At 36.2% G+C, this 19233-nt stretch overlaps 2 protein-coding genes across 3 annotated transcripts; both read left to right on the top strand.

Annotated features, from left to right (window-relative positions):
- Nucleotides 1–773: 773 nt before the first annotated feature.
- On the top strand, nucleotides 774–3338 carry LOC149702766 (uncharacterized). 2 transcript variants are annotated; one of them, XM_089866674.1, is made up of 4 exons: nucleotides 774–858; nucleotides 1398–1594; nucleotides 1781–2145; nucleotides 3029–3338. In XM_089866674.1, the coding sequence occupies exons 1-3, from the start codon at nucleotides 850–852 to the stop codon at nucleotides 2127–2129; spliced, it is 555 nt and encodes a 184-aa protein (XP_089722800.1). In that variant the 5' UTR covers nucleotides 774–849; the 3' UTR covers nucleotides 2130–2145; nucleotides 3029–3338. The 2 variants fall into 2 exon arrangements, with proteins under 2 accessions (XP_089722800.1, XP_089722801.1); XM_089866675.1 differs by having other exon boundaries at nucleotides 3025–3338.
- Nucleotides 3339–16163: 12825 nt separating this feature from the next.
- On the top strand, nucleotides 16164–17804 carry LOC149702765 (uncharacterized). The gene is made up of 7 exons (XM_089866673.1): nucleotides 16164–16293; nucleotides 16691–16882; nucleotides 16953–17057; nucleotides 17133–17201; nucleotides 17265–17387; nucleotides 17465–17554; nucleotides 17629–17804. Exons 1-6 carry the CDS (start codon nucleotides 16285–16287, stop codon nucleotides 17546–17548), a joined length of 582 nt encoding a protein of 193 aa, XP_089722799.1. The 5' UTR covers nucleotides 16164–16284; the 3' UTR covers nucleotides 17549–17554; nucleotides 17629–17804.
- Nucleotides 17805–19233: the final 1429 nt, after the last annotated feature.

The raw sequence follows: 19233 nt of genomic DNA, 5'->3' as shown, positions 1-19233 counted from the left end.
TTCATTTATGTAATATGATTCTTCCCATGCAGGCTCACCCCTTTTTGTTTGCTCTCCCGCTTATCAAACTTCAGATGGGCATCGCACCGTGCTAGGGTGAATTCTATAACTGTTTGGTACTAAATCCTCAGCAATCAACCCACAAACCTTGACTGTCTCACGTGGGACAAAAATCCACAAGCGCTAATAGAGTTCTGATGAGGGAACTATTTATCTCGTATGTGATTCGGTTTAGTAACCTCGCTCCAAATGTTCCGATAATGGGAAGAATCATGTTACAATTACCCCGCTTTGTAGTACACTTCTCTCGAAGAGAAGTATTATATACTTCTGGTTTAGCTAATATTTACTTAAAAGATAGTTTGGCATTCAGGGTAAAATGCATATTATTCCTGAATCAAATCAAGTCGAGTGGTGCGGGCACTCCAGACTGGTGAAACCATATGGCCGTCCCTCTACAAGGGGGTCAGCGTGTGTCTGAGCGGGGCGTCCAAGCTACCAAATGCCCCGAGGTCGGATCAAGGAAAATGGTTCCTACCGCCGACATACTGAGAGGAAAAGTGCTCTGATTAATATGCGACGTACTTTTTATTTCATTATATCCGTGGACCCCTAGAGTCTTTGGATAAGCGTGTAAGCTTAGGGTGGGGGGCCATACCAGAAATAAAACTAGAGGCCCCATTATTATAAATAAAATACCGATAGATCTATGGGAAGAAAATTCCGTTAATTTGGAATCGAGTACCTATAAAAACAAAGTTCTTAAGCTAAACAGGCATTATTAAGCTCGCATTCGTTCAAAGAGAAGCATTTGTGAATCATATTGAGGAATAAGTCTACATCTGCAAGATGATTATGGTGAATTTAAACGAGTTTAATACTAATTCCTTACGCCTTATTTGGATCATGTAGGATCGATCGAGATACGATAATTTGGATTGTCCGCGCAATCGATATGGTTTGATTATCTGAACCCCTTTCGACAATGCAGGTCGATAATTATCATAATATCGATTTTCGTTCAGTCGATTTGAGGTGATAATTAAAACACCTGTTTGATCGATACTGTGTCGATCACTTCCCCAATTAAATATACCGGCTGTTTTCTGATAAAAAGGGGGATGTTAGATCTTTGGTCGATTTTTGTCGAAAATGTTCTGTGACATTTTGCCATCAGGGCCATTGTTTTCGAGTTAAGATTGGAGTACAGTTGGTTCAAAATGTCATAGAAGTTACATTTACGACTAAAACTCACCCAAAGAACATGCCCCTGAATTTACGGCAAACGTATCAGAAATACCCTGTGTAGGATACCTGTTTGATCCATTGAGATTTGCTGAACCCCAGTCAAAGGTGAATATATCATGTTTATTTTTTTTGCTTTTTTGTTTTTTCAGAATTTCGTACTTTTGGCGGGCTTCTTTTGCTACGTTCATGGGGGTGCTCTTAGGGCTGGACCCATCTTAGAAGGGGAACCTTTGATATACTCCGAACCGGCTCCTCAACCTCTGTTCGCTGCACCAGCTCCACAGCCTTTGATTGCCGCACCAGCACCGGCTCCACTTATCGCCCAAGCACCAGCAGCCTATCTCAGGTCAGAAAAAACATTAAATTTTTAAGGTTTACGTATGTCATATAATCACAGTAAAATTCTACTGACCGATTGTGGAACGTTGGTAATGTCCACTTCCGGTTTCTTTGCGTTTAAATTTTATTTTTTTATTTAACCCGTAATAATAAGTAGCTACCAGTACCAACAACAACCAATAAATTACTTCAGGTCCGTCGCCACTCCTTTGCCACAAGCCCCTCCACTTTTCCAGGCTGCTCCCGCTCCCATTTTACAGGCTCCAGCTCAATATGTACAAGCTCCAGCTCAATATGTACAAGCTCAGGCTCCCATTTATCACGCTCAGGCTCCGTATTTGCACGCTCCTGCTCCCTATCTACACGCTCCGGCCCCCTATTTGCACGCCCCTGCTCCTTACCTACACGGTCCGGCTCCCTATCTACAAGCTCCAGTGGTAAAAGCAGCTTCACCTCTATTTTCATCATATACGACCTACTCGTTCCAAGAAGAATCGCCCAAGTTTTTGTCCGCCGCGCCCATCTTTAAAGGAAAATACTAAACGCCATCCTCAAAAGGTGAGAGAGATTATTACAGTGTCCTTCAACAATTATTAAGTTCAGAATTACACGAAAATATATAGCTACGTTCACATCAGAACAGTAGACCGTTTCGATGTAAAATAAAGCGGGTAGGCGACCTTCAGTGTCGGGACGTACAAGGGGGTTTATCCTTCGTTGTCTTTGCGCACTCTCATGATCCCCTAAGTCTACAGCGCAGGCGCTAGAAAGCGGGATGTAAGGCAAAGTTTTACCCCCATTTCGTTCCCTCTTATTTACATCGAAGTGGTCTGTTGGGTCAGTGGTTAAGTAGTTTTCTGATATGCCGAAATTTGTAAGGGATCGAATATTTTTCAAATACGTAAAATCGACTATGGCGTTTATGCTATTAGACCTCAGTCAGCTGTCTGACATATTCTAACATAATCCCGTACATTCTTCTACCAAACTCGAAATTAAAACTGAAAGTTATAATGCCTTACAAGCTCTTATACACGCATTCTTTTGTAACAGTGGTGATCCCTGTTCAGCGTTTGAATAACTTAAATCAGGAAAATATAGCGTGGAATACTGCATGATATCCACGTCTTCTCTTTGTAAGGATGAAACTTCGCGAAGTGGGGCGGGGCTTTTCTGTAAATAAAGTGATACGATACAAGCCACTAGAACATCTTTTAGTATCAATAAGAATTACCTGTATCAACTCTAATTTTCTACTTAAACAAACCATGAACGGTAGAACAGTAAAAAAATAGTACTTAACAATAAGCGTTCTGGGCGACCGTCGTAAGAGCCCAGATTAATAATGTAAAATACTATCAATTAACTTAGTATGAACGTAGCTAAAATTCTAAATGCCTCTAACGCTTTTACCTTTTCTTAATCTCATCCAAACAGACAGACAAGTCCCATGTTTTCTTTAGTCAAGAATGGTATAAAGAGTGATGATGAATTTCACAACGGAAAAATCCATCAATGGCACCCTGACGTTCAAAGAAATCAATTTCTATCAACCTTAACCGTCAAAAATTGTAAAAGATAAAATACATAAAAAGAAAAAAAAATAATTCAAAAAGAAAATAAAATAAATACAAGGTTTCTTATTGCAACGAAACTAACAATAAAAGGTCTCCGCTAAACAGTGGATATGTTTTTTTAAACAAAAATTTGATGTAGAAAATAATAAATTTTCTTTTTTACAAAAGAAACAATTGTATTGAGTAACTTGATTTTTTTTTAATTGAATTAAATTAAATAGAGACCCGATTCTACGATTTGCAAATCAAGATTTAAGATTTCTATAATTCCAAGAATCTATTCACTATTTACTAAAAATAAGTAAATTAAAAATTTAAAAATCACGTTAACATTTTATTCAACAAATATTTTCTTTGTCAATTAACGTGGTTTTTAAATTTTTAATCTATCAATATACACAAGTGCCTTGATGTTCACTTAAGAATTTTTGGCAATTTAGGTAATTTATTAATTTAGACTTGTACGAAGTTTAATTAAGTTTTACATGGGCCTAAGTCATCTTAGTCCTATAACCAGAGGCAAAGATTCTTACACAAACCACGCATATTCTGCTAAGCTCAACTGGTCATATTTGATGATATACGATTGTATTAAAAAATAAATTAAATTTTCGAAAAAAAAAATAAATATTTAATTTAATACTATATGCAAATTTTCGATACAAAGAACGCTAGGATATATTTTACCAGAGGCTAAAGTTACCTTTTCAAATTCTTAGTAACGCGAATGAGTTCTCGATCACACTGCTAAGCCTAAATTTGAACCATTAAAATTCGCAATTCTTAGAAATGAAAATTAAAAAGCTTTAACACCGATCTAATTTCGCCAGATTTCCATCAATCTTTTAATACGATTTTCTCTCTTCACCGGAAGAAATATTTTTTATTTTTTATTTTTTATTTAGAGCGGAAAACGTGAAAAGAATTTATAATTTTCCTTTAACATTATTAATGGGATTCTTAAGCTAAAAAGGAATATATAATATCTAGTTTACTAGGGAGAAGGTATACGATGCCTAACTATTCGCGCGCCATAGTCCCAGTCCCCTTTCAAAATACAAGGGGGGACGTAAAAGGAGGCCAGGCTCTTTAGCCTCTTCTCAGTCGGAAAATACGTAATTTTAGTCATTTGCGTCGCGCTGACGTGAGGTTTCAAGAACCAATGAGATGCTGGTTGTAGTTTAGAGGCGGGGATTAACTCCGGACCTACGTTTGGACTGGAGATAAAGACGGAAATGCGGCGAATTTATACCTTCTCCCTAGTAAACTAGATATTGCTTCTTGTTCATACTTACACAGTGGAGATAGAGATATAAGTATTCCTCTCGTCGCTTCTATTTTTCTTTTGATCTCATAAAAAAGGATGAATTTATTGAAATTTTTCTCTTCAAATTAAAACTACTTTTTGAATCGCTTAAGTCAACCTTTAATAATATTAATTTCTTTCTTAGGGGTGGTTTTGTAATTGTTAAGATTTTAAGATTAACTTTATAAAAGTGGGTTTGTACAGTGTACATGTGTGGCAGCGTTTTTTCAAGTCCGTGATTGGTTTTCTAGAATGGGTGTATCACGCCATGACCTTTTCTTTCGTTTTCTAGATACACTGATAGTTACCAGGTAAGTTTTTAGCTGTCAAGTTTTCCCCCCTTTAAGTTTTAGATTAAATGAAGCACTAGGTGAGCGTTTTCAATCTTTTTAAAAGGGTTAAAACAGTTTTTTTAGCGGAAGTATGTTGTGGGAATTAGGGAAAGGACCTACTTTGAATATTATCCGGGTGTTTTTCGCGCCATGATAGCTTCAAGGGCGGGAACTTTTACTTCAAAGTTGATAAACTTATATTTTATCACCACAAGTTTTAACTTAATATTAACGTAACTTTATCAAATTATAAGTTTATAAGAGATGTTTCATAAGTTTGTCACTGGTTACAAACAGGAGCTTGTCATGAAGTGACGTAGGTCATAGATTCGAGGTAAAGCGACACCTGGTTTTGGCGCTGGCAAAGGCTTAGTTCAGACTAAATAGGGCCTAGATGGACTGCAAAATTAACCACCGAGTGTCGTTCTCGAACTAGCTCGAGCTGTAAGTCTCTAGCATTACGAAGTATAGGTAGTGTAGTCATACTTATGGAACATATCTTATAAACTTTTGGTGTCAATAACGTCAACAACAGGTTGAATAATAATATCTGTACCTCGATTACAAATAGAGCTATCTCAGTTGTGACGTCAGTGCCTAGGTAAAACGTCACGTGCTTAGCTTTGTTAATGGGCGGCCATATTTGGTACCGCTTCGGTTCTATGGGTAAATAGCATTGGTGACGTCACACTTAGGCTTCTGATAGCTCTATTGCTGGTAACCACTTAGCACTGTTGAGGCCTAGGGTTAGGGTTTCTAATGAAAACGCGTAATCCCTTTAGTACCAGTCAACTGTATAACGTTGTACACCAACTGAGTGAGTGGCCCCTCGAAAATGAAGCAAGTGTGTTCCCTTTTAATCCTTAATAACACAATTTTCTAAACCAGCGATAAATATTGCTTTACTAACCAATTGCCTAAATCCAAATAAGAAAAATAAAAGTGTCGAAACTCTCCTTTTTTATAAGGTCATAATAATTTTGTACCAGAGAAAAAAATTACCAAACTAGAATACAAATCTTCGTAACCTAACCCTATATCATAACCATTGACAACTTTATGACAATTAGTGAATTGAGAAAGATGATGTCGTAATTTGACCTAAAAAAACTAATGTAGCGGAGATATTACGATCTTAACTTCCTAGATAGAGGGGGTTCCTAATTAACTCTTCGGTGATGATTTTATTTAATTTATCCACCCCGGAATGTCGACAGGGTGCTTGCTTATAAGTGAAAGTTGTGTGGAAATCCACATAGAGATCAGAAGTAAATGAAACCTAAGTTATCAAAGACTCTTTTCTGTCAATTTCTCCATTAAGAAATTGTTACACTAGTTTTACCAGAAGGGGATAATAGAAGAAGGATGACACTCTGTATTCTGTTAATACTTTAGTAATGTAACATGATTCTTCCCAGGCTCATGCACCTTTTTGTTTGCTCTCCTGCTCATCAAACTTCAGAATTCTATAACTGTTTGGTATTTACTAAATCCCCAGCAATCAACCCTGAACAAACCTTGATTGTCTTGACGTGGGACAAAAATCCAAAAGGGCACGCGCCTTGGTTAAGCGCTAATAGAGTAATGATGAGGGAACTATTTATCGCGTATGTGATTCGGTTTAGTAACCTTGCTCCAAATGTAAAATGATGTTGGCAAGAATCATGTTACAATCACCCCGCTTTGCTGGTACATTTCTCTCGAAAAGAAGTATTATATACTTCTGATTTTACACATTGGCCCCTACACCATGAAATAGCCACACACTACCAGCGTATGCGCATTTCTGCCCATTTAATAGTACAAAGGTTTCAATAACATTCTTAGATGAATATTTCATTGTTTCGGGGCCAATCAATGTTTGGGATCTCATATTTCTGTAACTAAATGTTGTAGACCCTTGTTCTTTGATGGCACTTTCCACTCAGTTTGACCCAAGGATCACACACCCTTTAATTTGTGACAGACTTATCAGAAACACCCAAAATCTGTACATCTGGTAAGAATGTTTTCGACACCTTCATTACATCCTATACTTCTGCAGCCGTCTTAAGAAACACTCCGCGGTTGGTCCTTCTTAAGCATCTTCCATGAGAAAAATTTACAAATTTTTAAAATTATTTGATGCAAATTACAAAGATTCTTAACCCAAATATCGGTTTAATCCGACAAAAATTAAAAGTTATGAAAAGTGAGAAATTGCTACAAGTATCGCTATTTCAACCAAGAGTGACTGAACCAAAGTTCTATGAGATGTAAGGCACCTTACCCCTTTCTTTTTAAGTGTCAAGTAACGTGAGTAAATGTAAAGAAAAGTCCTAAATTCAAATTAGGCAGGATCTCAGTTGTAATAATTCGTTATAAAATATTCAATACGACAAATAAATATCCTCGTTTCCTGTCTTAACGAATAAGTATAAAAGGATCATCTCTCGGTGTCTTTATCATCATTCCAACTCAGTTTACTTTCAGTGAGCATCTCGAATTACCTTAAAACCCCCTCAAAATGTCGAAGGTACTTAAACTTAAAGTGTTATTGGATTATTACTGGTTTACCATTTACCAATTTCGCATGGATTACTTTTGCAGTTTGTGATCGTTCTTGCCTTAGTGGCCGTTGTATCTAGCGGAGTTTGGGCTGCCCCGGCAGTTCCTTTTCTGGCTTCCGCCCCATTGTTGGCTGCCCCAGCTGCCCCCTTGTTGACAGCGGCTCCCGTCTACAAGCCAACTGCCACTTTACTCCAGGCAGCTCCCGCTCTAGCGGCTCCCATTTACCACACAGGTATATAGTACAGTTTAAGAAAATTAGAAGTAAAGATAATGAAGCATTATTAATTAACGGCGTGAATAGGAGCTAGTTCCTTCTCTTACGCCCATCATCAAATCCATCCCGCACCTGTGGCGCCTTTGGCACTCGCTGCTGCCGCACCTGCCGTCTATGCCCCATCTTATGGCTATGGAACCTACGCCGGTGCACCTCTTCTAGCCAGATATTATTGTAAGTATATACTTTAAAACACTAGGCGTTACGTTACAATATAACATTGTTCGTTAAATTCCCTATTTGATATGGTTCCTTGAAACGTTTTACCCGCATAGAATCGCTTCACACGGTTTAAATTTGTCCTAAAACCCCTGAAAATTTTGTTAAGGTGGGAACTGGGAACTGGGAACTATAATATCGCCACAGTCGCCCGTTGCTATAGTTCGGTTTTCAATTCGACTAGAATTCTTTATAGTTGGATGATCACGTATCTCACACACACCTTTCTTCAAATTTTATCTGTTGGCACATAAGTTCATAAGATATGTTCACCATAAATTTGTCACTGGTTACAAACTGGAGCTTGTCATGAAGTGACGTAGGTCATAGATTCGAGGTAAAGCGACGCCTGTTAAGGCGCTGTCAAAGGCTTAGTAATACAGACTAAATAGGACCTAGATGGAAGTCCTTCAAAATTAACCACCGAGTGTAGGACTTCAATTCTCGCTTGTCGTTCTCGAACTAGTTATCTCGAGCTATAAGTCTCTAGCATTACGAAGTACAGCTAGGTCGTGTCATACTTATGGAACATATCACTTATAAACTTATGGTTGCCACTATTGACCTCGTGCTGGCAACCAAAACCTAATTTCTCATGAAATACGAATAATTACTATCGTGTTAGCTAACGAGATCAAAGTATCAACCGACTGGAGTCAGGAAAATGCTAACTAATAAACCATCAAGTTCACTAACGTTGTTCAATAAGCTCAATGTTAAGAACAGGTCGCTTATTTAGCGCGCTTTCCCTTTCTTTATAAACAGGTTTTAATAATCGTAAACCTCCCCAATCACAATCAATCAATAAATAAGCAAGCACGACCTCATTACATTTGAAATTTTACATCCCATTTATGAAGAAACGCGAATACCCAATTAATCGTTTTAAATTATTCATTCATTAATTAGTTAGTCAGTTAAACATTGCGTGCTTAGATAGCAATGAAATTAAAGGTGGGCACGCAATTAGAATTAACCTGAATCGAGATTTAGACATTCTTTATTTAAATATATACTAGTTCTTTTATAATTTAAACAAACAAACATGTTTCAAACAATAGCGTTTTGTTTTATTGTTTTATTGTTTTATTAATAGGGATAGAACTTGTTTTGTTTACTTAAAATCCAGATTTAAGTTATAATGTTTACTTCATTAGAGGTTAATTAAAATGTTTGTTGCATGGGAACATAATGGATTTGACATTATATACTATAATTCGAGTTAGGGTTAAGTGGTATTTTGCAAGGAAGATAAATAATTCTATAGGGTGAAATAGGTCCAAGGCAACGTCAGTTTCTATATTTTGTATTGAGAAAGAATGATATCATATTTTTCTGACATTAATTATGGTCGTAAAACGGTTTTAAGAAATATATTAATGTTTGCTACCTTGTTATTAAGTTCATAAGATATGTTCCATAAGTTTCTCACTGGTTACTGAGAGCTTGTCATGAAGTGAGGTAGGTCATAGATTCAGGGTAAAGCGACGCCTGGTGTGGCGCTGACGAAGGCTTAGTAATGCAGACTAACTAGGAAGATGGACTGCAAAACCGTGTGTAGTCAATTCTCGCGTAGTTCTCGAACTAGCTCTCAGTACGTCTCTCTCTAGCATTACGAAGTATAGGAAGTGTCATACTTATGGAAGATATCTTATGAACTCTTGGTTTTAGAAAAATAGAAATGTTATTTGAAATTTATCTTCCAGCAATTAAGTTTAATTGAAATTAACCTTTCATTTATTATAGTGAACTTAACTTAACTATGTTCTAAAATATAGTATACTGATATCACCTTTCAACATGATTTTAATTTTGACATTTTATTTTTTCATTTTAGGAGTCACGTTACGATAAACGATATTCAAACTGGTTTCACCGTAAAACAAAACCATCCGAATTTGAATTAAGTTTTCCGCTAAAATGAAATGTATAGATATGTAATATATAATGAATCGGTTTTTAATTCGAAATAAATTGAGATACTTTTTTTCTTCTGAAAAACGTTATTTTCTTTTCTTGTTTTAATTTTTATTTTACCTTAATCTTGATTTTAAGTCTGGGTATTATGCAATCTGGGTTTGGTCTTAGTTAGTCTTACGCTTGACCCAGTGGCTCTCGCCATACATCCAAAATTTAGGTGGAGTGTAAATTGAAACAGTCTTTTATATCAATAAACCTAAATTTCAAAATAGTTTGAAGTGTGTGATATTTTTTTTTTATTTTGAAATTTGTTATTTTTCTGGGTTTTTTTAGTCAAAAGTCAATGAATTTAGAATTTTAAAAAGACAATAAGAACGTTAAAATAAATTTGATTTAAAAGAAAGGTTATGATTTTGAAATGTCTATCACATTCCTAAAATTATTTTAAGAAAAGTTCTTCATTTCTATAAATTAAATGTTTTATAAACTTTGGTAACTTTAAATTGATTTTTACGTTCATTTTGTAATCTTTTCATATAATTTTTCTGATAATTCCATAACTTTGAAAGTAAATATCAGGTATTCGTTTATTTTAGTTTCTTGTTATACAGGGTGTTTCAGAAAGGGTGGTAGAACCAAAATACAGTGGCTTCTATTGGGAAATCGATTTTGAGCGAAAATGCAACTTCTCTATCATTTTCTTCCAAGAACCACCCTTTTCAAATTATGTTTAGAATGTTTTAGGGATGACCCCTTACTTAAATTAGCATTGTCTTGCAATATTTTATCTAAATTTAAGGGTTCATCCGTAAATTACTCCAACCATAACATATTCCGCTGGCATATATCATTCAACCTATTCAAAAATTTAAATTTACTTCAATGCATTTCAAAAATTCAACATGTTACTTAAATTTTGTTGCTATGATAATTTCACATTTCTTATTCAACACACGTTGTAATATTCAACACATTAAGACGATATCTGCAATTTTTTTCCCAGATTTTTAGCAAGAATCATTATGCATTTGTCAAATAAGCTCAAAATTGATTTAATTATATACGAAAATATAGGTCTAGCGAGGCACTACCCAAAATAATTCCCTTTTTCGCGTATAAGGTACCAAAAAACCTAAATTTTTTACGCCTCAAAGTTGGGTTTCTTTGAAGGGGCACTGTTAAATATCGAAGGTTAAAATACACCCCAGAGGGAATATCAGCAACGGACCAGACAAATGTAAAATACACAACCTTCAAAACATCGACACAAAAATAATTTTCTTTCCGACATCAAAATTATACACTTAGTCACTCGAAATCACGCCCAAATCTTTCATATTGAAAATTAGAAAAAAAAGAAAGAAATTATATTCATTTATGGAGATAATATTGTAGCAAAAGAAACAAGAAAATTGATATCTTCGAAAGGTTTCCCACTCAAAAAAGTTCTGGTTTTCTCAAAGAATAGGTTCTTTGTGCCTGGGAATGCTAGGAGAAAAAGATAAGGGCTAGCATTGTCTTCCAGACATACAGTATACTAATATATGCAAAGGACAATTAAACTTAATCTTAACCCACTTTTTAATTTAAATTACCCGACCCGTACAACTCAACCTTGAAACACGCCCATTTATTTAGAAATTAAATATTCGAGGATTTAGTCATATTATCATTCGAAACGGACAACTTTTTTATGCACGTTTAACTGTATCATTAAATGTGTCTAAAAAGGCGTTTTCCGCGTTCCCCAATTTATAGCTTACAAAATGGTACCATGCTTGAAAAAAAATCAGATCAGATTTTTAAAGACACTTGAAAATTGTTTTAATTTCTGAATTTCATTAGATTGTTCTGGGTTTCGGCCATTTCCAAGAATATGCCACAAAAGAAAACAGAAACAGGTTATATTTGGTCAGATTAGGTTGAGTTAAGGTTAGGATTAGATTAGGTTAAGTTTAAGTTAGGATTAGATTAGGTTAACTTTAGGGTTAGAGTTAGAATAGTTTAAGTGAAAGTTGAAGTTAGATTAGGTTTAGTTAAAATTAGGGTTATAGGGTTAGATTTGATTAGGTTAGGTTAAAGTTAGGATATTAGGGTTAGATTTGATTAGGTTAAAGTTAGGGTAGTTAAGGTTAAATTAGGTTAGGTTAAAAGTTAGGGTAGTTAGGGTTAAATTAGGTTAGGTTAAAAGTTAGGGTAGTTAGGGTTAAAATAGATTAGGTTAAAAGTTAGGGAGTTAGGGTTAAAATAGATTAGGTTAAAAGTTAGGGTAGTTAGGGTTAAAATAGATTAGTTTAAAAGTTAGGGTAGTTAGGGTTAAAATAGATTAGGTTAAAAGTTAGGGTAGTTAGGGTTAAAATAGATAAGGTTAAAAGTTAGGGTAGTTAGGGTTAAAAGAGATTAGGTTGAAAGTTAGGGTAGTTAGGGTTAAAATAGATTAGGTTGAAAGTTAGGGTAGTTAGGGTTAAAATAGATTAGGTTGAAAGTTAGGGTAGTTAGTGTTAAATTAGATTAGGTTAAAAGTTAGGGTAGTTAGGGTTAAATTAGATTATGTTAAAATTAGGGTAGTTAGGGTTAAATTAGATTAGATTGAAGTTAGGGATATATTAAGTTGAGTTAGTTTACATTAGGTTGCTTCAGTTCATGTTTGAAGTTCGTGGTTAAAATTTAGAGCTAACTATTAATGGCTAGAACCATTACAATAAATTAAGGCAAATATTAAAACGTTTCAAGATAAAACGCTAGATAATGTGCAATTAAAATTTAGAACAGATTCAAAGAAATCCCCAATGTCTCTCTAAACTAATAATTACTATAACGTTTCAAACACCAAAGGGTTAAAATCTCAAGGGGGTTAGTTATAATTTTGTTTTTCAATAGTAGGTCATCGAATTTTAATGCCATGAATGGATCCTTGGTGTACTTTACATTATTACTATAACTATAGTAAATACCAAGGAATAATGGCCTATAGTTGTCTAGGTCGTGTCTGTATGTTACGCAACAAATACAGAAAGTGGACATTATATCCAATTTATAAGTCATTAGGGGGGACCTAAGGTATCAACATTGCATCAAATGAAGCCGAATGGCGTCAACAAGCACGACTTTCTTTTCGTAATCTTTGAGAAGCACAAGGATTTTGATAGTCAATTATAAAGGTTATACAGGGTGTTTCTGATAAGTCTGCATACCATAAACTAAGGGGATGTTCTTTGGGAAATCAATTTTGAGTCGAAAATGTATGTAACTTCTATCCATCTCCATTTTGTTGGCCACAAGGGACAATGTTTTCGAGTTATGATTTGATGGAGTATTTTAAGGAAGACCCCGTTAATTAAATTAGAAATTATTGTCTTTCAGTTTCATAATTAAATTAAGAGTCATCCGTAGAATACTTTTACCAATCTTAACTCGAAAACAGTGTCCCTTGGGGTAAACAAAATGGAGATAGAAAGAAGTTACATTTTCGACTCAAAATTGATTTTCCAAAAGAACATCCCCCTTCATTTATGGTATGCAGACTTATCAGAAACACCCTGTATACATAGGGTGAAAAACTTCACGAGTCTTGATACTTTCCCTAAAGCATTGGTGTTATGCAGGGAAATTTTGTAGGGGATTTACATTCGCTTGCTGAGAAATTAAATGAGCACCCATTATTATTCATACTTCTTATTAAAACCTTAGATAAATATAATCAGCAGACAAATGTTCGTATGGAAGACTCCACAGACTATAACGACACCCTAATATTCTTAGATACGTGAATATTCTGAGAATGAGACAATTATTTGAGAATTCAATGGTGAACAATTTACCGCTTTTGTTATTTATTAGGGTTAGGGGTTAAGAACCGCTCTCATTATAAAATTGCGCAACGTTTTCTACATGTAAAGCTATTCAGAACCACCATTGTGAGATTAAATTATGAAATCTATTCATATTTAGATAAATTCTCATCACCTTATCATTCAGATCATTCTTAGCGAAGTTTTGTTTTCGCTACTCGATTCTCAATAATAAAACCAAACTCACGATATTCGGTTACGCCAAAACAATGGCGCTTATTTCAGAAGAATTTAATTCTAAAACCCACATACGCTAAACTCGATAAACTTCACGCTGCAAAGTTTAGAGACATTTTTCTTTTTGGAGAAAGTTTTCCCACCAAACCAATGGTCGCCTCGCGCTGTAAGCTATTCGCCCCTATTACTCTTCAAAAAAGCTAGTGGCCTTAATTTTTCGCTTTCTTAAAGAAACTTTCTATGTCACGTCTATCACGGAATAACGGAGTGAGAGCGAGAGCCTCATCGAGGAGTTCGACACTAACTCGACGAATTCGACAAATTGGATGTTTTCCCCATTGGATTTTTTATTAAGGGTTTCACTAGCTGATTAATCGGGTTTCACTAGCTGATTAATCGGGTTTCACTAGCTGACTAATCGCGATGTTTAAGATATCAATGGGATTACATTTTTTTTAAGAGCCAGTAATTTATCAAATGCCGATTTATAGACTACCGTAATTTTACCATGGTAAATTAAAGTGCATTATATAAAGTGGTAAATTCAGAATCATTCTGTCAATGATTTAATTATTTTTGGGGATCATAATCTTTGAGAACAAAACTGTTTCTGTAATTAAATTTCAATTAGTTTCCCAGAAAACCCTAATTTATTTTTTTTATTTGAATCGGTAAGTTACCATGCACTTTTAAAACTTACGGTAATTTCGGATCATCTCTAGTTTCGATAAACGAATTTTATACAGGATGGTATAGATCAGATTAACACTTATTTCGTCTGAAATTTTCAATATTGCCGAAGAAAAAAATCATGTAGGCCTACTAGACTGCAGACCAATGAAATTATGTGTAAAAATAAACAGGTCCTTTGAATTCACCAATAGTTATCAACTATAATCTAAATGAATAATTTATAATTACTAATTACAGAAAAGGGACGCTGCTTGAAAGTCAAAAGGTTGAAAAAGTGGTCGATGGAGTGTCTGTCCCCTCGAAGCCCCCTCTCTCGAAGCATCCCGCCCTGTTAGATCCGCCTCAACTTTCCTTTAACCCGGGATTACCGTTACAAAAACGGGTCCTGAGGCTATCTGTTGGAGAGAAAGCGTTTTTTCTACAGCCCGAAGAAAGGATGGCGTAACCTTATCTCTGACAAGACGCCGGTGTATCTTTTATAAAAGTGGCTATACCCCCTTAACTCTCCCCTTCCTTTAAAGGAAAAGCCTCATATAATAGCAATATACAATTACATACTTTTCTTCGCAATACTCCACTCAAAAACAGTAAAATAATCCAAAATATATATGGGTCTGGAGTATGTCGCACTCGTGTAAGTCAAGCTTCTGGGCGACAAAGTTTGAGGGAATACGACACATGTTGGTGATCCTACCCTATAGGTCCCGAGCCGACTGCCTCATGTCCGCCGGAGGTGACTAGACCCCACCGCACTTTCCTTCACCTCCCAAGTAAACCTCATCCCTTCACTGACTAATCACGTCATGAAACCTGACCTATCGCATTCCTGCGGCGGACTCTTAAAAGGACCCAATTCGCATTGAAAGCCATAACAAAACATATCTCTGAACTCGTATTTCGTAGACTATATACTTTCAAGGATCCAATGCCATTGTGCATGGCACTAGAATGCATGTTTCCCCACATTGTATTGTTGAGATTACTGCCATCCACACAAAACTCAAATTAAAATTTAACCATCAACATTGAATCACAAGCCTAAAGATAACAAGTCAGCAACAAGTAATAGTATCATGCACATACACAATTGTCGCCCAACTATGGTCCCATTCACTCAATCCAACAACGACTGACCGCAAGTGACCAACTGAATAAACCGAAAACGAAATCTTTAAATGCATATTTTTCTAACTTTAATTGCTTCAGAAATCAATTAAGCACGACACCAATTGCGAATCTTTAAGACTAACGAACCTTGAACTACTCCTTTAAACAAACGCCGTCCAAGATACGTTTCATTTCGCGTTAATCAAAAAAGAACCTTTTAATGAGAGAGAGAGAAAAAAATACGAACAGCGAGTCGCGATTTCCGAGAAAAAACCCGATTAGGTGAAGGACAAGAATACGTCGTAATAGCGTTAAAGCAACCAGTAATGGTAGTTAAGAGAACATTAAAAAAAAGAGGGCTCGTGGAGGACCCACCCTTAGGGGTCATTGTGTTTTCCGTTGAATTTAATACCTTCGAAAAAGAGGTTCCGAAAAATTGAGTGGCCCCCTTTTCGAAATGGAATTAACCAGTTAAAATTTACAATCAGAAGGCCGGGTTGATGGGAGTGGTCCTGTCCTCGAGAAAGTTGTAGAATAGGGGGTACAGGTAGGTTCCTACGCTAAGAACGACCGAATTTTCGGGGTATATAAAGGGGAAACCGCCAACCGAAAAAGTATTCCACATCCTCTCTCATCTTAGTATTTACTTGAATCTTTTTGCTCACGCAAAATCAAAACCCAACTAACTAAAATGGCCAAGGTATGAATACGATTTACAATCTTCCGCCGGGCTCTTCGAGGATACCATCCCCAGATTTCAACCGCGAACATAGTTCAGAGTAGAAATCTCAAGTAACGGTTATCTCTGGACTTAGGCTAGGGCGTCCCGACCCAATGGAGCAGAAGTCCATTGATTAACAGTTACTTTGGAGAATACTTGAGTATGGAACTCCAACAAAAATGTAGTTTCCAATACGTCCCAAGAAGACCAAGCTTCGTAATGTGAAGGCATTGCCAAGCTTTGGTTAACTTGGCCAGGAATATCCCGATTAGTGTCGATATTGATGATAGAAAGTTAGCTAGTTTTTTCTACCATAGCAGTTACTTAAACTCAAGATGGTGCTGGTACAAGTACTGATCTCAGTTACTTCTTTTAGATCATTGCCCTCATCGCCACTTTGGCTTTCGCTTACGCCGCTGAGGCCGGAGTTGTCGGTTACGGAGCCGCTCCCCTCGCTTACGGATATGGAGCTGCCCCAGTAGCTTACGGATACGGAGCTGCCATCGCCGCCCCAGCCGTTGTTAAGACCGCTGCCCCAGTCTACGCCGCCGCCCCCGCTGTCGTCAAGGTAATTAACTTTATTAATTACTTCTTAAACGCCAATATCATCATTAAAAATCTATTTCATTAAATTTTAGACCCCAGTTTACTCCGGTGCCTACGCTGCCCCAGCCGTCTACGGAGCCGCCTACGCTGCCCCAGCTGTCTACGGAGCTGCCTACGCTGCCCCAGCTGTCGTCAAGGTAATTATCGCCTCCTTAGTTACGAATACTTAGTTAATTGGGGAAGGAAAAACTAATTTTGGGATTTATGTACAGACCGCCGTCGCTGCCCCAGTCGTCAGCCACTCTTACACCACCTTCCACTCCGCCCCAGCCGTCGTTAAGGTAATTTACAAGTTAATTACAAGCATTGGAATACAATTACTAATTACCCATGATTACTTATAGGCCGCCGCTCCAGTTTACGCTGCTGCCCCAGCTCTCCTCAAGGCCCCAGTTGCCACTTACGGATACGCTGCCCCAGCTGCCGCTTACGGATACGGATACGCCGCCCCAGCCCTCGCCGTTAAGGTAATTACGATCACATAATTATTCACCAAGTCATTAACTAAAATGGTTTAACTAATTTAATTATTTTACTTAATTAGGCCCCAGTTGCCGCTTACGGATACGCTTCCCCAGCTTATGGCGCTATCGCTGCCCCAGCCATCTATGGTGCCAAATACTTGTAAACTTGTGTAAGTACTTAAAACTTTTCTAAATACTCTTACCAACTGATCAAATTTGGCTAATTACTTTTGTCTCTTTACAGAAATTATTCACTAGTCCAATAATCTACTTGTTGCCGCAGATAAGAGGGTGTTAAAATAATTTAATATCATTTTTATTTGTTAAAACTTTTACTCAACTGTAAAAAAATATAATATGTTTTTTATGACAATATGTGAGAATAAAACTATTTAATTTTTCCAGCAAAAAATTATAACCAGTCTCGTAATTTTGCTTACTTTTCTTAATAACTAATAAATATTACTTTTCTTAATAATCAATTAGTACTTTGGGGAAGTTACCTATATACAACCAAATTCGTTGAATTTTTACAAAATTATACTTTCCATTTTTGCACAATATGAATATTCAAAAGAAGGAAAATCGTTCTCATACATCAAAGAAATAAGGGCCGTTTAAATTGAGTTTAATAGGTTGGTATTTAAATGTAATTTGCAATTAGAAATTGCGTTCAACACCTAGCTTTAACTATAAATAAAAGTGAAATTAATCACATTGAGTTTCGATCTGAAAAATTTAAGTAAAATTCTTCGAGATATTTAAACTTCACTATATACTTTATTTAATCGGAAATATTTATATCAAGTCTCGCGCTATATTACAATTGTTATAAAACGTGCCTGGCAAATTTTGATAACAAGAGGGCAGCGAGTTAGGCAATTGATCGGAATCGGATGTGCTAATTAAAATTTATCCATGAAATCTAATAAACTAATTAGTAGAAGAATCGATGTATATAAAAAAACTTGATTTTCCTTTACACCCTCAATTTAAAAATATATGTTGGACATTATAGTGAGAGTGGAGAGGAAATAAAGTGACCTAAATAGGTTCTTTTACTAATTATAAGGTAAAACGTCACGGACTTAGCTTTGGCAGAGGGCGGCCATGTTTGGTACCGCTTTGGTTGGTTCTATGGGCAAATATCGTAGGTGACGTCGCACTAAGGTTACTGAGATAGCTCTATTAGGCCTAAAACGCTTTGCCTAACGCAACTGAAAATATATGCAACTGCAAGAGAGATTGAACGAAAACAATGTCCTAGCTCCGTAATTTAAACAAAAACAGCTGCTCAAGTAAAGACGACGAGTGCGTTCAAACAACAACAAATTCAACTGAAGGAACTAGTCCTCTGTTATAACAAACAAACTTCGCATCTTTAATTATAATTAACCTGGTAATGGTAGAAGTAAAGAGAGAATTCTCTCACAATAAGTCAAACTCCGTTAAGTCAAGGACAATGCCTGATTAAAATTCCATTTGCAGAATCATAAACAGCGGGGACAGTTCACAGGGGTAGTAGAAAGTGAGGGAGGGTGGAATTAGACCTAAACGACTTGATACGATTAATACCAAAGAAATGTGTAAGTCGGTGGAACTAAGACTAGTATGAACCGTACTTCCTTCTAGTGACTCGGTCGCTTCCTCGGGACACGTTCACACTCAACTAAGGTTTATTGAAACTTCATTTCTCAAGATCTGGCAAGTATTTTGATATAGAAACAATACCCTAACTTTTGCATAAATAACAATCCCTTCAATAGATGGTTAATAGTAGTACTAAATATCAGTTAAAGTGGGTAGAATATTGAAACGTTATATCAACCGGAAGTATTCGACCACTTAT

Source organism: Phalangium opilio, unplaced genomic scaffold (genome assembly GCF_054372755.1).
Source record: "Phalangium opilio isolate 3A_F unplaced genomic scaffold, DU_Popi_V2 ptg000017l_1, whole genome shotgun sequence".
Taxonomy (NCBI): Eukaryota; Metazoa; Arthropoda; class Arachnida; order Opiliones; family Phalangiidae; genus Phalangium; species Phalangium opilio.
Note: the sequence above shows the minus strand (reverse complement) of the source record. Positions and strands in the feature narration are given on the sequence as shown.

What these genes read in the sequence shown, in the direction of transcription:
- LOC149702766 (XM_089866674.1), top strand. An exon ending in GCACCAGCAGCCTATCTCAG is followed by an intron (nt 1,595 to 1,780) that starts GTCAGAAAAAAC and finishes AAATTACTTCAG; the next exon opens with GTCCGTCGCCACTCCTTTGC.
- LOC149702765 (XM_089866673.1), top strand. An exon ending in CCGCCCCAGCCGTCGTTAAG is followed by an intron (nt 17,202 to 17,264) that starts GTAATTTACAAG and finishes GATTACTTATAG; the next exon opens with GCCGCCGCTCCAGTTTACGC. An exon ending in CCCCAGCCCTCGCCGTTAAG is followed by an intron (nt 17,388 to 17,464) that starts GTAATTACGATC and finishes TTACTTAATTAG; the next exon opens with GCCCCAGTTGCCGCTTACGG.